This window comes from Paramisgurnus dabryanus, chromosome 15 (genome assembly GCF_030506205.2).
Source record: "Paramisgurnus dabryanus chromosome 15, PD_genome_1.1, whole genome shotgun sequence".
Lineage (NCBI taxonomy): Eukaryota > Metazoa > Chordata > Actinopteri > Cypriniformes > Cobitidae > Paramisgurnus > Paramisgurnus dabryanus.
The window spans coordinates 20,945,649-20,957,895 of NC_133351.1; the positions used below are offsets into that span (position 1 = coordinate 20,945,649).

A 12,247-nucleotide genomic window follows, 5' to 3' on the forward strand; every position below is an offset into this window, starting at 1 on the left:
TAGGGCCTCTAACCACAATGTTTAATCTGCGTTGTTGTTTTATTCTTGTTGTTGTTTTGATGCTGTTGGTTTTTTAACAAACAAAAAAACTGGATTTCCATGTAAACCAACTGTTCCTGCTCATCCCCACACCAGATATACCCACCATTTAAAAGTGTTTCAGTGGGTCACAAAACTCACAGTTTGGATCATCCAGTTAGAGATTGGATCATTTTTACGATCAGAAAAACAGGGGCTACTGTCGCTTTAAGTCACTCTCTTCACTGCCCGTACAATCTATATCACTTTAAAGCTTGCTGCGAGAGATTTAATTTTCTTACGTGAGGATAGTAATGACTGACAGGACGAAGTTGGAGGATTTGCACAAAAATCCATGACAAATCAGTACGGATTGCTTCCTGTACTGCGGCTTCGCCCGATCGCAAAAGTGAAAGTAAAACTCGAGCTCGCGCTCAAACGCAATTTAAATACCCAATGCCTGAATTTCATGCACCACAATTACCCATCCAAATCTGTGAGAGGATACATAAGCATTTAAATATATTTTTTCCTCCCTATAAGTCAAGAAAAAAAATACACTTATCTCCACGTCAGCACCTGATGTTTGTAATCAATGGCCGCGTGACGTCGACCAGCGTAGCGCAAGCTTAGGGTTCGGTTCGGTGGAAAAAAAAATCTAAGATTCGGCCGAACCCGAACCCCGTCAAAAAGCCCAGTATTCGGCCGAATCCGAATCCTGGATTCGGTGCATCCCTAACAGTTACTGAAATAAAATGTTAAGCAGTACTTATGTTGTGCGACCACTGTGCAATGTTTTCCTTGACAGTTATTTGTCCTTGATTGGCAGTCTGGTGCCTATATATTCAAATGATGGTTTGTACAAATAAAGTGCTTTGTTATAGTATCATTTGGAATAGGTTTTTATGAGTTTTGCAATAAGTAAATATGCCAAAATCACACAGAGAAGCTATGGTGGATGAATCAGGACAAAGATTGTCATTGACAGTAGAGAGTAACCAGTAAAGTAATAAGGTTAATATAGTGATGATACACGCTCTGTAGAGCAGTTTGTCTTTATGTGCTACTGTAGATATATGGTGGCGCAAAATCGTGAAATCCATATAAGGGGACCCACAGTGTATGTAGATAGAAACGACTCATTCTAAGGTAATAAAAACATAATGGTTCATTACATAAGGTTTTTATACACCACTGATAATATAGTTATGTAAATTAAGTTGCATTTCTGTCAATAGATCCTGTTAAAATGTACACACTGCACCTTTAAATAAAATATTGCACTTTCGTACAGGTTGTACAAATGTTACAATGTTTATAAAATGTTTGTGTTTATGAAAATTTCGTGAATTTTTTATAATATCTGGTTTTAATCTATTTTTTGTATTAAATGTATTGTTTATTGGTCTCTTAACATAGATATGTATCGATGTATAATGTTTTTGTGTCATTTAGAGTTACCATATATGATGTGGTGCAATCATAGCAATTAACTAACTAGTATTAAATTAAATATTAAATCAAATTTCAGTGGCTAAAATATGAATCACTGATAGTACACTGTAAAAAATACTTTGCTGCCTAAACATTTTTTGTTGAATCAACTCGGATTTACAAGTAATTTCAACTTACTATTATTTATCTTGACTAGAGATGAGTTGTTATAACTACAGGTGAGTTGTTATAACTAATAAAATTAAGTTGACTTTTCTCAACTAAATTTTATAAGTTGTGACAACTCATCTCTGTTGACATGACTTGTAAATCTGAGTTGATTTAACAAAACATTTTAAGGCAGCAAAGTATTTTTTACAGTGTATGCTTAAGTTAGTATTTCTAAAACATTTTTAAGTAAAATGTTAATAAATGTAAAATACATATTATAAAAATAAATGCTGTTATAAAGTGGAAATACATTCTTGAAACAAAATCTATGCCAGTGTTTCCCAACCAATTTTTATATTGTCATCATTATAAAATAGGAAAGACATAACTGAGAAGAATTTCTATATGTTTTCATTGTTAAACCTTGTGACTGTAAATATTTCACCAAAATAAACGGAGGTTCCTTAAACATAGGAATCTAAAACAACAATTAGCATTTCATATTCTTTCATTTTAGCAAACTTTAGAAATTCTGGAATTCCAGCGAAAGAGAAAACTAAGATCTATATAATAACCTTTAGCTGTGAAGGCCTCTGTTTTTAACTTGCACTGTCAGGAATTGACTAACAATTGACGCTGTGTAGTCTTTATTTTTGGTTTAGTATAAAGGTACGAGTGACAGCAGTCAGCCAACAACCAGAATCAGCTTCTCCTCTGTGAAACTACTCAAGATCAGCCAGCACAACCACAAACATGGGCAAGGTAAACTTGATTTCCATTGGTTTAATACAATTAACTTTGTTTTTATCATAGGTAACTAACAATAACTTAACTCATTTTCAGGTCATCTTCTACGAGGACAGGAACTTTCAGGGTCGCTCTTACGAGTGTAATAGCGACTGTGCTGACATGTCCTCCTATCTGAGCCGCTGTCACTCCTGTAGAGTAGAGAGCGGATGCTTCATGATGTACGATCATCCAAACTACATGGGAAACCAGTATTTCTTTAAGAGGGGCGAGTATGCCGATTACATGTCTATGTTTGGAATGAGCAACTGGATCAGATCCTGCCGTATGATCCCCATGGTGAGCTCAGAGAAGATTTCTATATAATTAATTTCTAAATAAATCAACTTTACTTTAAATCACAAAATTAAGTATTTTTAGGTTTAACTGGCAGAAATTGATTTAGATTTATTTCTTAGTTTAATGTTGTTTTTTTATGGTAAAATTAAATATACTGAACTTCTTTTTCCTACAGCACAGAGGATCCTACAGAATGAGGATCTATGAGAGGGAGAACTTCATGGGTCAGATGCACGAGATGATGGACGACTGTGACAACATCATGGACCGCTACCGCATGTCTCAGTGTCAGTCCTGTCATGTGATGGACGGTCACTGGCTCATGTATGAGCAGCCTCACTACAGAGGCAGGATGTGGTACCTCAGGCCTGGAGAGTACAGGAACTTCAGTAATATGGGTGGCATGAGATTCATGAGCATGAGACGTATCATGGATTCCTGGTATTAGTCTTCTAAAGTTTCAATAAAATAATTATAAATAAAATATAAACATGGTGTCATGAAATCATTTTTGAGGGAAAAAAGTACAACCGCTTAAAACCACTGACAAAAGCACTTCTACTTCTATGAATAGGGCACAATGCAATGCTCAAATCGACTCCAGGAACATGACGTCAGCAACTTAAAACGTCCCCCACACTTTTGGTGATTCTGTCCCCCACACTTTTTATGACCCGGATCCAAAATTTCCATCTATCTGTTTTTTACTAAAGGTGTGTTTATCTCCAAGCAGTATTGCAAGAAATAACATGTGATCAAAGATGACATCAAAGTACTGCGAGAGCTTTTCAAAGCAAATGATTGATTCATATTTAAGTTGGGGGAGGGACAATTTGGTATCTCCAATTTGCCTACTTCCTTTTTTTGGCCTGGGGGAGGAAACCAGAGTAACCAGAGTAACCCCACGCTGACACAGGGAGAACATGCAGAAACTCCACACAGAAAGGCCACCTGCTAGCCGGGGCTCGAACCGGGAACCTTCTTGCTGTGAGGCAACAGTGCTATCCACTGAGCCACCCTAACAGATTTTCCAATTTGCTTAAAGGTCACCTATTGACGTGGTTTCAGGGTTATTATCTTAAACAAAAACTATCACGAAAACTGAAACTATTAGTGAAAAAACATTTTCGTTGACTGAAATCAAATAAAAACGAAGGTTTCAAAAAAACAAAACAAAAAACGAAAACTAAACTACAACTTTAATGTGGACCTGCAAATATGTATATTTATATTTGTATATTATATTTACATAACCCAACAGAATTTAGAGTGTTGGGTTAGTGTGGTATTTAGCAGGACTAAATTAAAACAAACCTTAAAAAAACTCTTATTTTCCTCTTATTTTCAACATTTCCAGATTTGGCAAGGTGTATGTACACTTTTGACCACCACAACCATGATATTACGCTAAGACTAAAACTATACTAAAACTAAATAAAAACTAAAAGTAATGATTTTTAAAAAATAAAAACGAAATCAAAACTATTTATGCACCAAGAAGAACTTAAACTAAACTGAAATAAACTAACAAAAAAAAAAAAAAAACTAATATTTTTTTAAAAACTATAATAACCCTGTGTGGTTTATGGTTAAAAAACACATTATTTTCCACTTACTATAAAAGTCCGTCACAAAATTGAATTATCTTTTTGCTCAAAATGTGGTGTTTTTGCAGAAACCTACCCATATTCAAAAGCTGATTACAAAAGAACTACTGAAGGTAGGATGAAAAGTTTTTTTTTTTTTGAAAGCAGAGGGTCTGTTCTTTCATTTGGTATATTGTATGCTTATATATTTGAAGAAGAACATTTTCTGGAAGACATTAAACTTTTGTGAAAATCATGAAAAACGCTGGCGCTGGCTGGCAACTTTTTTTAAAAACGCTGGCGGTGAAAGAGTTAAGTACTGTATGTTTGAAATAGATTAAAGCTTTACAGTTTATATGTTGCATCATCTTTTACCACAGTAAATGACAAAAATCTACTTCAACTTCTTTATTTGAGGTAAAAATTTACATAAAAATAGGTAAAGTAGCTGTGTAATATTCAATAACACAACCACAAACGTTAAGGTAAATAAACACATTAACTTGCTGAACTAAATTAAAACCCCAAATCAAGGCAATACATGCAAATAAAGTAAAAATGTACAATTACTGAATTAAAATGTTTAGCATTGCACCTTTAAATGAAATATTGCACTTAGGTTGTACAAATGTTAGAAATGTTCATAAAATGTTTGTGTTCATGAAAATTCTGTAAAATTTTAATAAAATCTAGTTTAAATCTATTTTGTGTATGAAATGTATTGTTTATTGGTCTCTTTATATAAATATGTATGGATATAATGTCTTTGTGTCATTTGGAGTTACCATATATCGTGTAACCAATACTAGCAATTAACTAGTAACTATATTAAATGAAACATTAAATATCTAATTTCTGCATATGAATCACTGATGCTTAAGTTAATGGTTCTAAAAGATTTTTTATCAGTTCGTGATATTAAAGGAGCATTTCACCGTAGAAACATTAATCTTTATTGAAAGTGTGTCATATTTGTAGTCGAAATGTAACATACATTTAGAATTTGGTGCCTATTTGACAGAGAAAAGGGTTGTTTGTAGTCTCACTCCCTCAACAAAGACATTGCACTTCCTTCTTTCAATGATGCAAAATGATGATTTTTACATCATTGAAAGAAGGAAGTGCAACACTGAAATCTGTATTTCTCCTGTCTCAGCGGCAACTGAGGAAATGATGCATGACCATTCAAAAACATGACTGGGGTTCTAACTATACAAAGCTTAATGCAAATGGGTGAAGTGTCCCTTTAAGGAAAAATAATCTATTATTACACCTGAATGCAAAATATTAGATGACTATAAAAACTAAAAAGAAATGCAAATGTTTTGTTTCTAAACACATACTGGGAAATTTAAAAAAAAATGTTAAGCATAAGGAAATTAATAAATCACCTAAATTCATGTTGCAATTTTAATGTAGCTTACAGAAATATTTACCTCCTTAAGTTTTTTTCCAGCATGATCATTCTCGTTTCACATGCTTTTTGTATTTTCTGGCCTGTCTGCATTTTGTATTTATAAGGATAGCTAATAATTATTTACTGTAAAAAATGAATATGTCAAAGATCTTTCACTTTGAAGAAAACTATAGAATCTACAGAAACTTTCACAGTTCCCAGGTGGCATGGACGTAAGACACGGTCACCCTGATATTCCATCGACTGTGAATACAGGAAATCTCGCAAAATCTTGCGAGTCTTCAGAATATGCATGGTGGACGATATGCAGGTAGAAATGTTTAATAATAGTGTTTGGAATTATTTTCACAGAAAATTCAAGGGGAAAAAAGAAAACATGGTTTGCACATCACTTTGCATTAACTTCACTTTGTACTGCGTCATGACTGCTTCTGTCTTCCATCATCTCGCTTTCTGATTGGATATTATTTAGTTTTACATGATAATCTCAAGAGTGTGCACGCATTTGTCCCCGGGGTTCCCCACACACATCAGGATTTCTGATCAAACACGTTTAATATTTACGATTCGTGATGGAGGCGGCTCCAACATACTTTCGATCAGGTTCGGACACTCTTAACACACCTAACACCAAGGGAAAATCTGATAAGATAATCTGTAGAACCATCAAGATAATCGTGACATAGCTACGATTGTCGAAAGTGGGGAAATCGGACGAAAATTAGCCCAATTATCTTTTGGTGTGTACCCAGCATTATGAACCTTATTTTAAAGTGTATTATGAACCCAATTTTTTAATCAATGGAATTTTTTTATTGCAATTGATATAAAAAGTATTGCAAACATGAAAACATGATTTAATAAATTACATATTTTGTTAATTTCTAAATTAAATGCAATTTTTTATTAAATACAAGTGAGACTATTAGAAAGTAAAATGTTAATAAATCAAAAATCTATGCCAGTGTTTCCCAACCAATTTTATATTGTTGTTATAAAATAGGAAAGACATAATTGAGATGAATTTCTGCATGTTTTCATTGTTACACCTTGTGACTGAAAATATTTCACCAAAATATATCAAACTGAGGTTCATTAAGCATAGGAATCTAAAACAACATTAAGCATTTCATTTTCTTTCATTTTAGCAAACTTTAGAAATTCTGGAATTCAAACAAAAGAGAAAACTAAGATCTACATAATAACCTTTAGCTGTAATGGCCTCTGTTTTAACTTGCACTGTCAGGAATTGAATAACAATAGACACTGTGTTGTCTTTAGTTTTGGTTTAGTATAAAGGTACGAGTGACAGCAGTCAGCCAACAACCAGAATCAGAATCAGCTTCTCCTCTGTGGAACTACTGAAGATCAGCCAGCACAACCACAAACATGGGCAAGGTAAACTTGATTTCCATTAGTTTCATATAATTTTAATTTGGTATATTTCACTTTAAATCACTATGATTAACTTTGATTTTTTTTAGGTCATCTTCTATGAGGACAGGAACTTTCAGGGTCGCTCTTATGAGTGTATGAGCGACTGTACTGACATGTCCTCCTATCTGAGCCGCTGTCACTCCTGTAGAGTAGAGAGCGGATGCTTCATGATGTACGATCATCCAAACTACATGGGACACCAGTATTTCTTTAAGAGGGGCGAGTATGCCGATTACATGTCTATGTTTGGAATGAGCAACTGGATCAGATCCTGCCGCATGATCCCCATGGTGAGCTCAAAGAAGATTTCAAAATAAATCAACTCACTTATGAATATTTGGAAAAATTAAGTCATCTTTTTAGGTTTAATTGGCAGAACTTGATTTTGATTTATTTTTTCTGTTTGATGTTGGTTCTTTATGTTAAACTTTAATATACTGAACTTCTTTTTCCTACAGCACAGAGGATCCTACAGAATGAGGATCTATGAGAGGGAGAACTTCATGGGTCAGATGTACGAGATGATGGACGACTGTGACAACATCATGGACCGCTACCGCATGTCTCAGTGTCAGTCCTGTCATGTGATGGACGGTCACTGGCTCATGTATGAGCAGCCTCACTACAGAGGCAGGATGTGGTACGTCAGGCCTGGAGAGTACAGGAACTTCAGCAATATGGGTGGCATGAGATTCATGAGCATGAGGCGTATCATGGATTCCTGGTATTAGTGTATTAAAGTTTCAATAAAATAATTCCTCCACAAAACTAAACATTGTGTCATAAAATCATTTTTTGAGGGAAAAATTACAACCAGTTACAAAAGCACTGCTACTACTACGAATAAGGCACAATGAAATGTTCAAATATACTCCAGGAACGTGACAGAAGTAACTCAAGTCATGAGGAGTGTATACGGAAGTGTGGTGGACATAGGAGTAGTTGCTAAAGTTCTTAAAAGAAGTGTGATTTTTCGCTTTCCCACTTGGACACAGTAATGGAACTTAAATACCCAGTTAACAAAATAGCATGGCATGGCATGGGTAGCAGAAGACGAGAAAACAGGTGCGTAGACACGTCCACCATATTTTTAGAAAAAGGTGATTCTGTCCCCCACACTTTATATGACCCTACTCCAAAATTTTAAGCTGTCTTCCAGTTTGTTACTAAAGGTGTGTTCATTTTTATCATTAAAATATGAAATGATGGATAATAATTGATTATGATGTAATTTTTACGACCCTGTCCATAAAATGACGGGCAATGAAAAAATCTAACGCAACCTCTGCTATTACGATTCTTTGCACTTTTGCTCTTTTTGGGACCTGTAAAATGCATCCCAAGTTTAAAGCAGAGGACAAATACGTCCTTCTTTCAAACACAAACTGTAAGTATGCATTATGTCGCGATCGAATTTCTATGTTATGATTTGATCTAAAATCACGTCTACACCAGACGAGAGCAACGCGGCAGATGCAGTGTGGACAGATTTTAGAGATTGATGAATCTACACTGCCAAAAGATGTTGGCCAAGAAAATAACATTGCATTATGAGATTACGCATTAAACCCCAAATAAACATTGTCTTCTTACCAAACATATTAAGTACTGTATGTTTGAAATAGATTAAAGCTTTACAGTTTATATATGTTGCATTCAATCTTTTAACACAATAAATGACAAAAAACTACTTCAACTTCTATTTCACTTTATTTGAGATACATTTGTTTATACAGTACAAAGAGGTAAAGTAGCTGTGTGACATTCAATTATTAAGTAATACTGTCATTTCTACAGAAATCTTTTACAGTGCACTGTAGAAATTGCTGTCAATTATTTTTTCTCTCTCTTTCTCTCTGCACTAAATGGCAATGCTTCGGTTGGGTTTAGGGGCAGTGCAGATTAAGGGGCGGTATTTTTGTAATAAGATCTCCTTATGACATCATTAGGAGACTCAAATTTCAATGACCTAATTATTGCTCACATCTACAAAGTGGCAAAGCTAACATTTTCATGTTATGGCCCCTCTAAAACACACATCCAGTCAAAGCACGTTCCACATCATCGTTGTCGTTATCGATCATCGATGCAACGTTCGAGTACTTGATCAATCGACTACTCGTGCCCATCCCGATTTAAAATATTTATTTGTGGCAGATCTAATAGAGTAAACATATTTATTTCTACAGGATTAGTAAATATTATGAGTAAGAAATGTAGGATTTGCAATATATTTTCTATTAAAAAAAAATTCTCAATAACTTCAATAAGTCAACTCTTACTAAAGCAAGGCTTACTAAAGTATTGACTAGATCGCCTAGTAGGCCTACTGCAAATTGTAAAAAAATTAAACTGGAAGTAATTACTTTCATATTTCATATGCAATTTCAGCATCATATTCCTTTTATAAATAGTCCCAGGCATATCCTTAAATTTGGAAATTTTTGACTAACTCATAATTCTGTTATGCTTTTTGTTTTTATAATCTTTTGCTCCATTGAGCTTTGTTAAAGTAAAATTGAACATAGGGAATTTAAATAATTCACTTTACGCCTCTGGAAGCCATGTCTCTGACAAAGCAATAACAGAAAATGATGTTTGAGTAAAAAAAAAAGTATGAGTAAATGTTTTATAATTATAGAAAGACTATTCAAATGAAAAGTAGAAAATAAAGGCATAGTGACCTAAATCATTAAATTGAGTATCAGTATAAAAATTACATTATAAAGTGAAGAAAATAGAAAAAATATATAATCTTGATCAACCTCAACATTATAAGAATCAAATAACAAAGAATCAATAGGTCTGAATATCTGACAGCCAACTTCAGATTGGTTGTGGTCCATAGTGTATATTTAAAAAAATACTGTAAATACTGGGTATTTGAGGCACAGTCTCCACAAAATGCAAAATAGTGTCCACAAATTTGCTGTTAAATAATTTGTTTAATTATTTAATCCTCATGAAGAAAGTTAGATTTAAAGTAGGATTACTGTTGGACAGATGAATGTACTGTACTGCTGCTGCTCTAAAGCAATGCTGTTTTGGTTTTGCGTATGCCAGTCTTTTCAAGCAGATAATAGATGCTGAGTTTAGCCGAAATCTCAATAAGCATCATTCTAAAACACTGACATTCAATAAACAAATAAATAAAACATTTTATATTAAGAAACAACCAATAGGAATAGATGGATACTAAAGTTGTTTCTTTAGCATGCAGTCCTCACAATACTGAATAATAAGATTTAAATAACAAGAAACAATGGCCATTATTCCAACTTGCACGGTCAGGATTTAACTAACAATTGACGCTGTGTAGTCTTTAGTTTTGGTTTAGTATAAAGGTACGAGCGACAGCAGTCAGTTAACCAGAATCAGCTTCAGCTTCTCTGTAAAACTACTGAAGATCAGCCAGCACAACCACAAACATGGGCAAGGTAAACTTGATTTTCAACGATTTCATACAAATGATTTTAATTTGGTTTATTTGACTTTAGGTCACTATAATTAATTTAATTTATTTTCAGGTCATCTTCTATGAGGACAGGAACTTTCAGGGTCGCTCTTATGAGTGTAATAGCGACTGTGCTGACATGTCCTCCTATCTGAGCCGCTGTCACTCCTGTAGAGTAGAGAGCGGATGCTTCATGATGTATGATCATCCAAACTACATGGGAAACCAGTATTTCTTTAAGAGGGGCGAGTACGCCGATTACATGTCTATGTTTGGAATGAGCAACTGGATCAGATCCTGCCGTATGATCCCCATGGTGAGTTCAGATGAAGCAGTCAGCATGTTTTGATTTATGAGATACATTAAAGGCAATATTTTCAACAAAATATTTTAGATTTATGTCAAATTTAATCAATCAACATCATATTTTTCTTCTCCTACAGCACAGAGGATCCTACAGAATGAGGATCTATGAGAGGGAGAACTTCATGGGTCAGATGCACGAGATGATGGACGACTGTGACAACATCATGGACCGCTACCGCATGTCTCAGTGTCAGTCCTGTCATGTGATGGACGGTCACTGGCTCATGTATGAGCAGCCTCACTACAGAGGCAGGATGTGGTACCTCAGGCCTGGAGAGTACAGGAACTTCAGCAATATGGGTGGCATGAGATTCATGAGCATGAGACGTATCATGGATTCCTGGTATTAGTCTTCTAAAGTTTCAATAAAAAAAATTCTCTACACCAATCATTGTGTTTTGAAAATCATTCCTGCCACAAATATTCAATACATTTTTTGTCACTTTACTTGTAATTACACTTACATTATCATTAAAATGATAATCAAAATGACAGTACTCCAAAAAATAAACTACTTATTCTCAATGATCTCAACCCAGCCTACTCTCACTTGGTTTAAACCTTTAGACTCCATCATCACCTAATTCTTCTGGAAAAATAAACCACCAAGGATAAAATTAAGCACTTTACAAAAACCCAAATCTTATGGAGTATTACAAGCACCACATTTTCACCATTACTCATTAGCAAACCAACTTCAATACATATATAAATAGACTCACCCCACTCAGGCAGACATCATATGGCTAGACATAGAATAATCACTTAGCAGATTTAGTTCATATCCTCCTCGAAATTAATTACTTTATAAAATATACAAAATTTTAACTAATTCTAAAACCATACCATCAATCAAATGGGAAGAAGACTAATACTGACTTCTGGACTCAACTTGGCAAAAATATTTATTCTGTGACTAAAAATACCAGCCTTCAGCTCATACAGTAAAAATCTTTTCATTGAACACACTATACAGAGGAAAGGCTGCCCAAAATGGGATTCACATCAGAAATTTGCTCGCACTGCTCACAAAATTGTCCGGACACATATATCCACACCACATGGCCCTTCCCACCCATTAAACATTTTTGGAAAGATGTCACTGAATCCCTATTCTGCCTACTGGGCTGCTGCATCCCATTATCCCCCTTACTCTGTCTGCTGGATGATCTATGAAGTCTTGATCAGGAAATAACAAACAAAAGAATGCTCCTTGTGGCCTTAGCCATCGCCAAGAAAACAATCTTCATAAACTGGAAATCCCGAAACACTATTGAA

The 12,247-nt window shown here is 34.5% G+C and overlaps 3 protein-coding genes across 4 annotated transcripts; all 3 read left to right on the forward strand.

Moving 5' to 3' along the window:
- The first annotated feature begins 2,376 nt into the window (after positions 1–2,376).
- LOC135733146 (gamma-crystallin M2-like) lies at positions 2,377–3,157 on the forward strand. Its single transcript, XM_065251451.1, has 3 exons — positions 2,377–2,385; positions 2,467–2,709; positions 2,885–3,157. The coding sequence occupies exons 1-3, from the start codon at positions 2,377–2,379 to the stop codon at positions 3,155–3,157; spliced, it is 525 nt and encodes a 174-aa protein (XP_065107523.1).
- A 2,083-nt stretch (positions 3,158–5,240) lies between these two features.
- Positions 5,241–7,880, forward strand: LOC135733143 (gamma-crystallin M2-like). 2 transcript variants are annotated; one of them, XM_065251447.2, is made up of 3 exons: positions 5,241–5,533; positions 7,197–7,439; positions 7,608–7,880. In XM_065251447.2, exons 1-3 carry the CDS (start codon positions 5,489–5,491, stop codon positions 7,878–7,880), a joined length of 561 nt encoding a protein of 186 aa, XP_065107519.1. In that variant the 5' UTR covers positions 5,241–5,488. The 2 variants fall into 2 exon arrangements, with proteins under 2 accessions (XP_065107519.1, XP_065107520.1); XM_065251448.1 differs by lacking the exon at positions 5,241–5,533 and adding an exon at positions 6,989–7,110.
- Positions 7,881–10,577: 2,697 nt separating this feature from the next.
- LOC135733141 (gamma-crystallin M2-like) lies at positions 10,578–11,319 on the forward strand. Its single transcript, XM_065251445.1, has 3 exons — positions 10,578–10,586; positions 10,677–10,919; positions 11,047–11,319. The coding sequence occupies exons 1-3, from the start codon at positions 10,578–10,580 to the stop codon at positions 11,317–11,319; spliced, it is 525 nt and encodes a 174-aa protein (XP_065107517.1).
- Positions 11,320–12,247: the final 928 nt, after the last annotated feature.